This window comes from Zonotrichia albicollis, chromosome 34 (assembly GCF_047830755.1).
Source record: "Zonotrichia albicollis isolate bZonAlb1 chromosome 34, bZonAlb1.hap1, whole genome shotgun sequence".
Lineage (NCBI taxonomy): Eukaryota > Metazoa > Chordata > Aves > Passeriformes > Passerellidae > Zonotrichia > Zonotrichia albicollis.
Genome location: NC_133852.1, coordinates 2,016,190 through 2,030,269, shown reverse-complemented (window position 1 = coordinate 2,030,269; position 14,080 = coordinate 2,016,190). Strand labels below are relative to the sequence as shown.

Here is a 14,080-nt window from a genome sequence, read left to right as displayed (position 1 = left end):
CCTGTTATTCACAGCCATCCTGAAATTCCCAGCCTGGAACTCCTGTTATTCCATCCTATCAATCCCATTACCTTCATCCTATTAATCCCATTAATCTCATCCTATTAATCCCATTATTCACATCCCAAAAATCCCAGCCTGGAATTCCTGTTATTCACAGCCATCCCAAAATTCCCAGCCTGGAACTCCTGTTATTCCATCCTATCAATCCCATTATTCCTATTATTCACATCCCAGAAATCCCAGCCTGGAATTCCTGTTATTCCATCCTATCAATCCCATTACCTTCATCCCATTAATCCCATTAATCCCATTAATCTCATCCTATTAATCCCATTATTTCCACCCCAAAAATCCCAGCCTGGAATTCCTGTTATTCCATCCTATCAAACCCATTATCTTCATCCCATTAATCCCATTATTTCTATTATTTCCACCCCAGAATTCCCATCTGTGCCATTCCATTATTACATCCTATTAATCCCATTATCCCATCCTATCAATCCAATTATTCACATTGTTCCCACCCCAGAATTCCCATCCATGCCCTTCCATTATCCCATTAACCAATCCCATTATTCCCAGTCCATCCCACCATCTCCATCCCATTATCCCATCCTATCAATCCCATCATTCCCATCCTATCAATCCCATTATTCTCATTATTCCCACCCCAGTATTCCCATCCATGCCATCCCATTATCCCATCCCATCAATCCCATCCCATCCCACCATTCCCACCCCCATTATCCCATCCTGTCAATCCCATTACTCCCACCCCAGAATTCCCATCTGTGCCATCCCATTATCCCATCTTATCAATTCCATTATTTTCATCCTATTAATCCCATTACCCCATCCTATCAATCCCATTATTCCCATCCTGTTATCCCATTATTCCTGTTATTCCCACTCCAGAATTCCCATCTGTGCCATTCCATTATTCCATCCTATCAATCCCATTATTCCCATCTCATTATCCCATCCTATCACTCCCATTATTCCCATCCCGTTATCCCATTATTCCTGTTATTCCCACTCCAGAATTCCCATCTCTGCCATTCCATTATTCCATCCTATCAACCCCATTTGTTTCATCCTATTAATCCCATTATTCCCATTTTATTAATCCCATTATTCCCATTTTATTAATCCCATTATTCCCATCCCATTAATCCCATTATTCCCATCCTATCAATCCCATCACTGCCATCCCATTATGCCGTTATCCCCAGTCTATCCCACCATTCCCATTATCTCATCCTACCAATCCCCCAATCCCAGGGACCCCCCAATCCCAGGGACCCCCCCAATCCCAGGGACCCCCCAATCCCAGGGACCCCCCAATCCCAGGGATCTCCCAATCCCAGGGACCCCCCAGTCCCAGGGACCCCCCCAATCCCAGGGACCCCCCCAATCCCAGGGATCCCCCAATCCCAGGGACCCCCCCAATCCCAGGGACCCCCCCAATCCCAGGGACCCCCCCAATCCCAGGGACCCCCCCAATCCCAGGGATCCCCCCAATCCCAGGGACCCCCCCAATCCCAGGGACCCCCCAATCCCACAGACCCTGAGCTGGTGCAGGACGCGCTCGGTGCCCAGGATGTTGTGGGAATGTTTCTGTGCCCCTGATCCCACAGACCCCACAGACCCCACAATTCCCTCAATCCCAGGACGCCCCCAATCCCAGGGACCCCCCCAATCCCAGGGACCCCCAATTCCAGGGACCCCCCCAATCCCAGGGACCCCCCAATCCCAGGGACCCCCACAGACCCTGAGCTGGTGCAGGACGCGCTCGGTGCCCAGGATGTTGTGGGAATGTTTCTGTGCCCCCGATCCCACAGACCCCATCCATCCCACAGATCCCATCCATCCCACAGACCCCACAGATCCCACAATTCCCCCAATCCCAGGGACCCCCCAGTCCCGCTGTGCTGACCCTGAGCTGGTGCAGGACGCGCTCGGTGCCCAGGATGTTGTAGCGCTTGTCCCGGTTCTCCTGGGAATGTTTCTGTGCCCAGAGCGTCTTCCCCGAGCCCGGCAGCCCCACCATCAGCAGCACCTGCACGGACAGACGGACAGACGGACGCAGGGATGGAATTCCTGATGGGACACGGAATTCCAGAGGGGAGAGGGGAACGGGGCACAGGGAGGGACAGACAGAATTCCAAAGGGGAGAGGGGAGTGGGGATCAGGATTGGGATCCATTCCCAGGGAATGGGGCACAGAATTCCCAGCAAATCAAGACTGGGATTCCCAGTGGGGCAGGGAATTCCCAGTGAATCCCGAGGGATCAACACTGAGATTCCCAGCAGATCCAGACAAACAGGCACAGGATTCCGGGTGGAGCAGGGATGGGATTCCCGGTGGATCCAGGAAAAAGGGGCACTGCGATTCCCTGGGGATCAGGACTGGGATTCCCAGCGGATCCAGAGGAATTAACACCGGCATTCCCAGTGGATCCCAGCCTGGATTCCCAGCGGATCCAGAGGAATTAACACCGGGATGGATTCCCAGTGGATCCCAGCCTGGATTCCCAGTGGATCCACGCCCTCATTCCCAGCAAACCCAACCCGGGAAGGGAGGATCCCCTGGATCCCCAAGGAACCCCCGGGGACCCCTCAGGAATCCCCCAGGGAACCCCCAGGGAGGATCCCCGGGGATCCCCCTGGACCCTCACTCAGGAGGATCCCCCAGGAGGAACCTTCAGGACCCCCAAAATCCCCCCAGGACCGCCTAAACCCCCCAGAATTCCCCACCTCGCACTCCTCGGTGCTCCGGGGCCCCGGTGCCGTGCGCACCCGCTGCTCCATGGGGATCCCAAAAGCTCCCCAGGACCCCCCAAAGCCCCCCAGGACCCCCCAAAGCCCCCACCTCGCACTCCTCGGTGCTCCGGGGCCCCGGCGCCGTGCGCACCCGCTGCTCCCCAGGACCCCCAAACCCCCCCAAACCCCTCAGGACCCCCCAAACCCCTCAGGACCCCCCAAAGCCCCCCAGGATTCCCCACCTCGCACTCCTCGGTGCTCCTGGGCCCCGGCGCCGTGCGCACCCGCTGCTCCACGGGGATCCCAAAAGCCCTCAGAACCCCCCAAACCCACCCAAATCCCCCCAGAATTCCCCACCTCGCACTCCTCGGTGCTGCGGGGCCCCGGGGCCATGTGGGGATCCCCCAGGACCCCCCAAACCCCTCAGGACCCCCAAAACCCACCCAAATCCCCCCATGATTCCCCACCTCGCACTCCTTGGTGCTGCAGGGCCCCAGGGCCATGTGGGGATCCCCCAGGACCCCCCAAAGCCCCCCAAACCCCCCAAACCCCCCCCAAACCCCCCCAGAACTCCCCACCTCGCACTCCTCGGTGCTCCTGGGCCCCATGGCCATGTGGGGATGCACCAGGACCCCCCAAACCCCTCAGGACCCCGAAAACCCACCCAAATCCCCCCAAAGCCCTCACCTTGCACTCCTCGGTGCTCCTGGGCCCCAGGGCCATGTGCGGATCCCCCAGGACCCCCCAAACCCCTCAGGACCCCGAAAACCCACCCAAATCCCCCCACAATTCCCTCACCTCGCACTCCTCGGTGCTCCGGGGCCCCGGCGCCGTGCGCACCCGCTGCTCCGCGGGGATCCCAAACCCCCCCAAACCCACCCAAAACCCCCCCAAAGCCCTCACCTCGCACTCCTCGGTGCTCCTGGGCCCCACGGCCGTGCGCACCCGCTGCTCCACAGGGATCCCAAAGCTCCCCAGGACCCCCCAAAGCCCCCCAGGACCCCCCAATCCCCCCAGGACCCCCCAAACCCCCCCAGATCTCCTCACCTCGCACTCCTCGGTGCTCCTGGGCCCCATGGCCGTGCGCACCCGCTGCTCCATGGGGATCCATAAAAGCCCCCCAGGACCCCCCAAACCCCTCAGGACCCCCCAAACCCCTCAGGACCCCCACGATTCCCCACCTCGCACTCCTCGGTGCTCCTTGGCCCCGGCGCCGTGCGCACCCGCTGCTCCGCGGGCACCGCGTGGATGAAGACGAAGCCGTCGGGCACGGGCGCCAGCGGCTCCGGGCGCTGCCCGAAGTTGAGCTCGACGGCGCAGCCCTTGCACAGCACGTGCGGCAGCAGCGCCCGCGCGCCCAGCGCCGCCTTGGGCACCGTGAAGGCCGTGCCCAGCTCCTGCCCGTTCTTGGAGAACGACAGCGCCACCAGCTCCGCGCCCTCGAAGTCCTGGGGACAGACCCACAGCGTTTCCTTTTGCTCTGTGTTTTTCCTGGGTTTTTTTCCTGAATTTTTGCCCATTTTTTCCTAATTTTTCTCCTGTTTATCCCATTTTTTCCTAATTTTTCTCCTTTTTATCCCATTTTTTCTGAAATTTTCGCCATTTCTTTCCTGAATTTTTTCCGTTTTGTCCTGGTTTTTTCCTAATTTTTTCCCATTTTTTTTCCCTGATTTTTCCTTTTTTTTCCTGATTTTTCTCCTTTTTACCCCATTTTTTTCTGAAATTTTCTCCATTTCTTTCCTGATTTTTTTCCATTTCGTCCTGGTTTTTTTCCTGAATTTTTGCCCATTTTTCCCTAATTTTTCTCCTTTTTATCCCATTTTTTTCCCTAAATTTTCTCCATTTCTTTCCTGATTTTTTTCCATTTTGTCCTAGTTTTTTCCTAATTTTTGCCCATTTTTTCCTAATTTTTCTCCTTTTCATCCCATTTTTTTCCCTAAATTTTCTCTATTTCTTTCCTGAATTTTTTCCGTTTTGTCCTGGTTTTTTCCTAATTTTTTCCCATTTTTTTTCCCTGATTTTTCCTTTTTTTTCCTGATTTTTTTCCTAATTTTTCTCCTTTTTACCCCATTTTTTTCTGAAATTTTCTCCATTTCTTTCCTGATTTTTTTCCATTTTGTCCTGGTTTTTTCCTGAATTTTTGCCCATTTTTTCCTAACTTTTCTCCTTTTTATCCCATTTTTTTCCCTAAATTTTCTCCATTTCTTCCCTGATTTTTTCCCATTTTGTCCTGGTTTTTTCCTAATTTTTTCCCTTTTTTTCCTAACTTTCCTCCTTTTTATCCCATTTTTTTCCCCTAAATTTTCCCCATCTCTTTCCTGATTTTTCTTTCATTTTATCCTGGTTTTTTCCTGATTTTTTCCCCGATTTTTCCTTTTTTTCCTGATTTTTTTCCTGATTTTTCCCTTTTTTTCCCTGATTTTTCAGGTTTTTTCCTGATTTTTTTTCTAATTTTTCTCCTTTTGTTCCCTGATTTTTCATGGTTTTTTCCTGATTTTTCCCTTTTTTTTCTTATTTTTTCCCTAATTTTTCCTCGTTTTTTTCCTAATATTTCTCTGATTTTTTTTTCCTGATTTTTCTTTTTTCCTCCTAATTTCTCCCCCCTGATTATTCCCCTTTTTTCCTGATTTTTCCCCTTATTTTTTCCTGATTCTCCCCAGTTTATTCCTGATTTTCCCAATTTTTTCCTGATTTTTTTCTGACTTTTCTCCTTTTGTTCCCCGATTTTTCACGTTTTTTTCCTGATTTTTCCCTTTTTTTTCTTATTTTTTCCCTAATTTTTCCTCGTTTTTTTCCTAATATTTCTCTGATTTTTTTACAGATTTTTCTTTTTTTCTCCTAATTTCTCCCCCCTGATTATTCCCCTTTTTTCCTGATTTTTCCCCTTATTTTTTCCTGATTCTCCCCAGTTTATTCCTGATTTTCCCCCTTTTTTCCCCCCGTTTTCCCCTCCTTTTTTTTTCCCTGATTTTTTCCTGATTTTTCTTCTTTTCCTCCAATTTTACCAGATTTTTCTAAATTTTTCCCCGTTTTTTCCTGATTTTCCCTCTTTTTCAGCCATTTTTCCCCTAATTTCCCCGTTTTTATCCTGATTTTTCCCCCATTTTTTTCCTGACTCTCCCAGATTTTTTCCTGATTTTCCCAGGTTTTTTCCTAATTTTCCCCATTTATTTCCCAATTTTCTCCTATTTTATTCCTTATTCTTCTCCTGTTTTTTTCCCAGGATTTTCCCCCTGGATTTTTCCAGGTTTTTTCCCTGATTTCCCCCATTTTTTTCCCTGTTTTTCCCCAGATTTTCCCAAATTTCCCTTTTTTTTTCCTGACTTCCCCCAATATTTTTTGATTCCCCCAGGTTCCTCCCCACAGATCTCTGATTTTCCAGGATTTTCCCATTTTTCCCATTTTCCCCATTTTCCCCCTCACCGCGAAGCAGCCGATGACGTCGTTTTCTCCAAAACTTTCCCCAAACTCCTCAAATTTTCCATTTTCCACCTTCAGGCCCCGCCCGTCGAAGCCGTAGGAAAATTCATCCTCCCCTGGATGGGGAAAAAAAGGAGATTTGGGGGCAAAAAAGGAGATTTGGGGGAAAAAAAGGAGATTTTGGGGCAAAAAAGGAGATTTTGGGGCAAAAAAGGGGATTTGGGGGCAAAAAAGGAGATTTTGGGGCAAAAAAGGGGATTTGGGGGAAAAAAAGGGGATTTGGGGGAAATAAAGGAGATTTTGGGGCTGGATTTGGGATCCAGGATTTGGGGATTTTGGGGGGATTTGGGATCCTGGATGGATTTTTGGGACCCTGGAGAGAATTTGGGTGCAGATTTTGGGATCCTGGCTGGATTTTGGGGTGCGTTTGAGGGGATCTGGGGCTGGATTTGGGATCTTTGATGAATTTTGGGGATCCTGACCTGGATTTGGGAGATCCTGAAGAGATTTTGGGATTCTGGGCTGGATTTGGGGATCCTGGGCTGGATTTTGGGTACTTTTCAGGGGATTTGGGGCTGGATTTTGGGCACATTTCAGGGGATTTGGGGATCCTGGGCTGCGTTTTGGGCACATTTCAGAGGATTTGGGGCTGAATTTTGGGCACATTTCAGGGGATTTGGGGCTGGATTTTGGGATCCTGGATGGATTTTGGGATCCTGGATGGATTTTGGGCACATTTCAGGGGATTTGGGGCTGGATTTTGGGATCCTGGATGGATTTTGGGCACATTTCAGGGGATTTGGGGCTGGATTTTGGGATTCTGGATGGATTTTGGGCACATTTCAGGGGGTTTGGGGACCCTGGGCTGCATTTTGGGCACATTTCAGGGGATTTGGGGACCCTGAGTTGCATTTTGGGCACATTTCAGGGGATTTGGGGACCCTGGGCTGTATTTTGGGCACATTTCAGGGGGTTTGGGGACCCTGGGCTGCGTTTTGGGCACATTTCAGGGGATTTGGGGCTGCATTTTGGGATCCTGGATGGATTTTGGGATCCTGGACTGGATTTTGGGCACATTTCAGGGGGTCTGGGGCTGGATTTTGGGATTCTGGATGGATTTTGGGCACATTTCAGGGGATTTGGGGACCCTGGGCTGTATTTTGGGCACATTTCAGGGGATTTGGGGCTGGATTTTGGGATTCTGGATGGATTTTGGGCACATTTCAGGGGGTTTGGGGACCCTGGGCTGCATTTTGGGCACATTTCAGGGGATTTGGGGACCCTGAGTTGCATTTTGGGCACATTTCAGGGGATTTGGGGACCCTGGGCTGTATTTTGGGCACATTTCAGGGGGTTTGGGGACCCTGGGCTGCGTTTTGGGCACATTTCAGGGGATTTGGGGCTGCATTTTGGGATCCTGGATGGATTTTGGGATCCTGGACTGGATTTTGGGCACATTTCAGGGGGTCTGGGGCTGGATTTTGGGATTCTGGATGCATTTTGGGCACATTTCAGGGGGTTTGGGGCTGGATTTTGGGATTCTGGATGGATTTTGAGGATCCTGGATGGATTTGGGGTGCATTTCAGGGGTCTGGGGTCTCACCCAGCTGCGAGTGGGAGAAGTCCACGGACCAGCCCACCCGGAGCAGCGGCACCTCGGAGCTGCCCTCCTTCCCCGGCAGGTTCTGGGACACCTGAGGGCAAATTTGGGCATTTGGGACCCAAAAAATTCGGGAATGGGGCCGGGAAAGGGAAACAGCAGCAGGAGAAACCCCAAAAACCCCAAACAGAGCCAAAAAACTGATAAAAGAGGCAGCAAAAAACCTCAATGAGGCACCTAAAACCTCTCCAACTGTCCCAAAGTAGCTCTGAACTGCCTTGAAAAATCCTCAATACTCTCAAAAACCCCCAAACCCACCCCAAAACTCCCCAAACTCACCCAAAAATCCAACTAAACCTCCCCCAAATTCCCTTTTCTGCCCCTCTCTCTGCTCCCTGTATAACCACAGCTCCTCCAGGGATTCTTTTCCCATTTTTGCCCTGGTTCTTTCCCATTTTTTCCCTGTTTTCCCCCGTTTTTTCCCATTTTTTCCCATTTTCTCCCCACCTTGGACTGGAAGCAGACCCGTCCATGCATGACCCTGTGGGTGCTGCGGGCCCTGGCCCTTTCCCCCTGTTTTTGGCCATTTTTTCCCCATTTTTTGCCCATTTCGCCCAGTTTTTTCCCCGGTTTTTTGCCCATTTCCCCCCGTTTTTGCCCATTTTCCCCCCATTTTTTTTCCCATTTCCCCCCTGTTTTTTCCCCCTGTTTTTGCCCATTTCTCCCCTGTTTTTTTCCCCATTTTTTCCCCATTTTTCCCCCAATTTCCACACCCACCTTGGCCTGGAAGCAGACCCGTCCCTGGGTGACCCCGTGGGTGCTGCGGGCCCCGGCCCGTTCCCCCTGTTTTTGGCCATTTTCCCCCCATTTTTTTGCCCATTTCCCCCCTGTTTTTTCCCCATTTTTTTGCCCATTTCCCCCCATTTTTTTCCCCATTTTCCCCCCATTTTTTTGCCCATTTTCCCCATTTTTTCTCCATTTCTTGCCCATTTCCCCCTGTATTTCCGTGCCCACCTTGGCCTGGAAGCAGACCTGTCCCTGGGTGACCCCATGGGTGCTGCAGGCCCCGGCCCTTTCCTCCTGGTTTTGGCCATTTTTTACCCCATTTTTTGCCCATTTTCCCCGTTTTTTCCCCATTTTTTGGGCCATTTTCCCCCTGTTTTTTTGCCCATTTTCCCCCCATTTTTTTCCCCATTTTCCCCCCATTTTTTTCCCCATTTTTCCCCTGTATTTCCACACCCACCTTGGCCTGGAAGCAGACCCGGCCCTGGGTGACCCCGTGGGTGCTGCGGGCCCCGGCCCAGAGCCCCGGTTTTGGCCATTTTCCCCCTGTTTTTTTCCCCATTTTTTGCCCATTTCCCCCCCTGTTTTTGGCCATTTTCCCCCCAGTTTTTTGGCCATTTTCCCCCAGTTTTTTTCCCCGTTTTTGCCCGTTTTTCCCCCGTATTTCCCCATTTTTTCCCCATTTTTCCCCATTTTCCCCCGTTTTTCCCCGTATTTCCGTGCTCACCTTGGCCTGGAAGCAGACCCGGCCCTGGGTGACCCCGTGGCTGCTGCAGGACCCGTCCGTTTGCCCCCATTTTTTGGGCCATTTTCCCCCTGTTTTTTTCCCCATTTTTTCCCCATTTTTGCCCATTTCCCCCATTTTTCCCCCAACTTCCATGCTCACCTTGGCCTGGAAGCAGACCCGTCCCTGGGTGACCCCGTGGGTGCTGCGGGCCCTGGCCCTTTCCCCCCATTTTTCCCCTGGTTTTTTGCCCATTTTTGCCCTGTTTTTTCCCCATTTTTTGCCCATTTTTTCCCCATTTTTTGCCCATTTCCCGTTGTTTTTCCCCCATATCTCCACACCCACCTTGGCCTGGAAGCAGACGCGTCCCTGGGTGACCCCGTGGGTGCTGCAGGACCCGTCCGTTTGCCCCCATTTTTGGCCATTTTCCCCCCGTTTTTTTCCCCATTTTTTCCCCATTTTCCCCCATTTTTCCCCCAATTTCCACACCCACCTTGGCCTGGTAGCAGACCCGCCCCTGGGTGACCCCGTGGGTGCTGCGGGCCCCGGCCCTTTCCCCCTGTTTTTTCCCCATTTTCCCCCCATTTTTTTTCCCATTTCCCCCCTGTTTTTTCCCCATTTTTTGCCTATTTTTCCCCATTTTTTCCCCATTTTCCCCCAGTTTTTTCCCCATTTCCCCATTGTTTTTTCCCCATTTTTTTGGCCATTTTCCACCAGTTTTTTGCCCATTTTCTCTCTGTTTTTTTTCCCCATTTTCCCCCATTTTTCCCCCATATTTCCGTGCCCACCTTGGCCTGGAAGCAGACCCGTCCATGTATGACCCCGTGGGTGCTGCGGGACCCGGCCCTTTCCCCCCATTTTCCCCGTTTTTTTGGCCATTTCCCCCCTGTTTTTTCCCCATTTTTTGCCCATTTCTCCCCGTGTTTCCGTGCCCACCTTGGCCTGGAAGCAGACCCGGCCCTGGGTGACCCTGTGGGTGCTGCAGGACCCGTCCGTTTGCCCCCATTTTTGCCCATTTTTACCCCATTTTTTTCCCATTTCCCCCCTGTTTTTCCCCATTTTTTTTCCCATTTCCCCCCTGTTTTTTCCCCCTGTTTTTGGCCATTTTCCCCCCAGTTTTTTGGCCATTTTCCCCCAGTTTTTTGCCCATTTTCCCCCCCTGTTTTTGGCCATTTTTTCCCCCTGTTTTTGCCCATTTCTCCCCTGTTTTTTCCCCATTTTTCCCCATTTTTCCCCCAATTTCCACACCCACCTTGGCCTGGAAGCAGACCCGGCCCTGGGTGACCCCGTGGGTGCTGTGGGACCCGTCCGTTTGCCCCCATTTTTGGCCATTTCTCCCCTGTTTTTTCCCCATTTTTTCCCCATTTTTTTGCCCATTTCCCGTTGTTTTTCCCCCGTATCTCCACACCCACCTTGGCCTGGAAGCAGACCCGGCCCTGGGTGACCCCGTGGGTGCTGCGGGCCCCGGCCCAGAGCCCCGGGAAGCGCTCGTGGAACAGCGGCTGCCCCCCGTAACGGTCCCGGCTGGCGCGGAACTGCAGGTCCGACGTGTCTGGGGGGGGAGGAACCTTCCAGAACAAACCCTCAACAAATCCCAACATTCCAGAACAAAAACCCCAAAATCCCAGCAAAAATCCTGGCTCAAATCCCAGAAATCGGGACCAAAATCCCAGAATTTATCCCCAGGTCCGACGTGTCTGGGGAGGAAAGGAACATTCCAGAACAAACCCTCAACAAATCCCAACATTCCAGAACAAATCGGGACAAAAATCCCAAAATCACAGCAAAAATCCCGGCTCAAATCCCAGAAATCGGGACCAAAATCCCAGAATTTATCCCCAGGTCCGACGTGTCTGGGGGTGAAAGGAACCTTCCAGAACAAATCCCAAAATTCCAGCCCAAACCCCGACTCAAGTCCCCCAAAAATCGGGACAAAAACCCCAGAATTTATCCCAAAATCCCAGAATTTATCCCAGAATTTATCCCAAAATCCCAGAATTTATCCCAGAATTTATCCCAAAATTCCCAGAATTTATCCCAAAATCCCGGAATTTATCCCCAGGTCCGACGTGTCTGGGGGGGGAGGAACCTTCCAGAACAAACCCTCAACAAACCCCAACGTTCCAGCCCAAATCGGGACAAAAACCCCAGAATTTATCCCAAAATCCCAGAATTTATCCCAGAATTTATCCCAAAATCCCAGAATTTATCCCCAGGTCCGACGTGTCTGGGGGGGAAGGAACGTTCCAGAACAAATCCCAAAATTCCAGCCCAAATCCCGGCTCAAATCCCCCAAATCGGGACAAAAATCCCAGAATTTACCCCAAAATCCCAGAATTTATCCCAGAATTTATCCCAAAATCCCAGAATTTATCCCAGAATTTATCCCAGAATTTATCCCAAAATCCCAGAATTTATCCCAGAATTTATCCCAAAATTCCCAGAATTTATCCCAAAATCCCGGAATTTATCCCCAGGTCCGACGTGTCTGGGGGGGGAGGAACCTTCCAGAACAAACCCTCAACAAATCCCAACATTCCAGCCCAAATCGCGACAAAAACCCCAAAATCACAGCAAAAATCCCGGCTCAAATCCCAGAAATTGGGACCAAAATCCCAGAATTTATCCCCAGGTCCGACGTGTCTGGGGGGGAAGGAACCTTCCAGAACAAACCCTCAACAAATCCTCAACAAACCCCAACATTCCAGCCCAAATCGGGACAAAAACCCCAGAATTTATCCCAAAATCCCGGAATTTACACCAGATTTTATCCCCAAAATCCGGGAATTTATGCTGGAATTTATCCCAAAAGGAATGTTCTGATTCATCCCAGAAATTCCCCCCAAATTCCCTCACAGGTGTCCAGGATCACCAGGGTGATTTGTGATTTATCCCAAAAATCCCAAAATTCCCCAAAATTCCCCAATTTCCCTCACAGGTGTCCAGGATCACCAGGGTGATTTGTGATTATCCCAAAAATCCCAAAATTCCCCCAAAATTCCCAATTTCCCTCACAGGTGTCCAGGATCACCAGGGTGATTTGTGATTATCCCAAAAACCCCAAATTTCCCCCAAAATTCCCCAAAATTCCCTCACAGGTGTCCAGGATCACCAGGGTGATTTGTGATTATCCCAAAAATCCCAAATTCCCCCAAAATTCCCCAAAATTCCCCATTTCCCTCACAGGTGTCCAGGATCACCAGGGTGATTTGTGATTTATCCCAAAAATCCCAAATTTCCCCCAAAATTCCCAATTTCCCTCACAGGTGTCCAGGATCACCAGGGTGATTTATCCCAAAAATCCCAAAATTCCCCAAAATTCCCCAAATTTCCCCCAAAATTCCCCAAAATTTCCCTCACAGGTGTCCAGGATCACCAGGGTGATTTGTGATTTATCCCAAAAATCCCAAATTTCCCCAAAATTCCCAATTTCCCTCACAGGTGTCCAGGATCACCAGGGTGATTTGTGATTATCCCAAAAATCCCAAAATTCCCCAAAATTCCCCAAAATTCCCAATTTCCCTCACAGGTGTCCAGGATCACCAGGGTCTCGTCCTCCTCCCCCTCCGGGGGCTCCTCCTCGGGCGGCGGCGGCGATTTGGATCTGGGGGGAAAAATGAGAAAATTGGGCAAAAATCAAAAATTCTGGGGGGGAAAACCCAATTTTCAGGACTCCCAAAATTCCAGGAAAGCCCAAAATACTCAGGAATTCCCAGCTGGGAACTCCCTGATTTTGGGAGCTCTCCATCCCCCCCCCAAAAACCCCAAAAAATTCCCAAAAAATTCCCCAAAAATTCCCAAAATTCCCACTCAGCAGCTTTGGGAGCTTTTGGGATCTCTCCAGAAGTTCTGGGGTGATGCCAAACCCCAAAACCCTCACAAAGAAAAAAAAAAATTGCAAATATAATGAGGAAAAGCTTAGAAAAAGAATCAGGAAAAACTTGGAAAAGATCAGAAAACACTCTGATAAAAATTGTAAAATATTCTGAAAAAAAACCAGAAAAAATTAGAAAGATGTCCAAAAAAAATTAGAAAGACATCAGAAGGCGTTCCAAAAAAAATCAGAAATATTCTGGAAGGAAAACCAGGAAAAAAATCTAAAAAAATCTAAAAACATTAGAAAAATATCTGAAAAAAAAAAACCACCCAGAAAAAAAATCAGAAAATAAAACTTAAAAAATCAGGAAAAATCATAGAACATTAAAAGAAAAATCAGGGAAAAAATTGGAAAAAAAATTAGAAAAAAATGCCAAAAAATCAGAAAAAAAATCCGAAAAAAATCCTCAAAAATTCTGAAAAAATCAGAAAAATTTCCAAATAATTTTGCCAACCCCCAGGGCTCCCCAAACCCCCAAAAACCCCAAAAAAGGAGTTTAGCCCCACCGGCTGTTGTAGGCCTCCTCACGGAACTCGTGCCAGGCCCGGCCGTGCTCGTCCTTCTCGTCCCGCAGCCGCTTCAGCCCCCGGCGCTCGGCCTCCGCCTTGGCCTTGTCCTCCTCCCCTGCAATGGGAAATTTAATGATTTTATATCAAAATTGATGATTTTATATCAAAATTCCCTGATTTTATATCAAAATATCCGGGTTTTATACAGGGGATCCTCCTGCTCGGCCTCCGCCTTGGCCTTGTCCTCCTCCTCCCCTGCAACGGGAAATTCATGGTTTTATATCAAAATATACTGATGTTATATCAAAATGTACTGATTTTATATCAAAATTCACTGATTTGAATCAAGGGGTTTGTACAGGGGATCCTCCTGCTTGGCCTCCGCCTTGGCCTTGTCCTCCT

The 14,080-nt window shown here is 49.8% G+C and overlaps 1 protein-coding gene across 2 annotated transcripts in view; it reads right to left on the bottom strand.

The window, feature by feature from the left end:
* The window catches only part of HNRNPUL2 (heterogeneous nuclear ribonucleoprotein U like 2), a 31,327-nt gene that overhangs the window by 13,166 nt on the left and 4,081 nt on the right, over positions 1–14,080 (bottom strand). The window contains exons 3-10 of one of the 2 annotated variants that reach the window (XM_074531162.1): positions 13,676–13,779; positions 12,820–12,896; positions 10,705–10,844; positions 7,789–7,879; positions 6,189–6,301; positions 3,999–4,213; positions 3,669–3,720; positions 1,940–2,062 (exon numbers count right to left, since the gene is read on the bottom strand). In XM_074531162.1, coding sequence (XP_074387263.1) covers positions 1,940–2,062; positions 3,669–3,720; positions 3,999–4,213; positions 6,189–6,301; positions 7,789–7,879; positions 10,705–10,844; positions 12,820–12,896; positions 13,676–13,779 — 915 coding nt within the window. Of the gene's footprint in view, positions 1–1,939; positions 2,063–3,668; positions 3,721–3,946; positions 4,214–6,188; positions 6,302–7,788; positions 7,880–10,704; positions 10,845–12,819; positions 12,897–13,675; positions 13,780–14,080 lie in introns of both variants that reach the window. The other variant, XM_074531161.1, reaches the window with a different exon arrangement.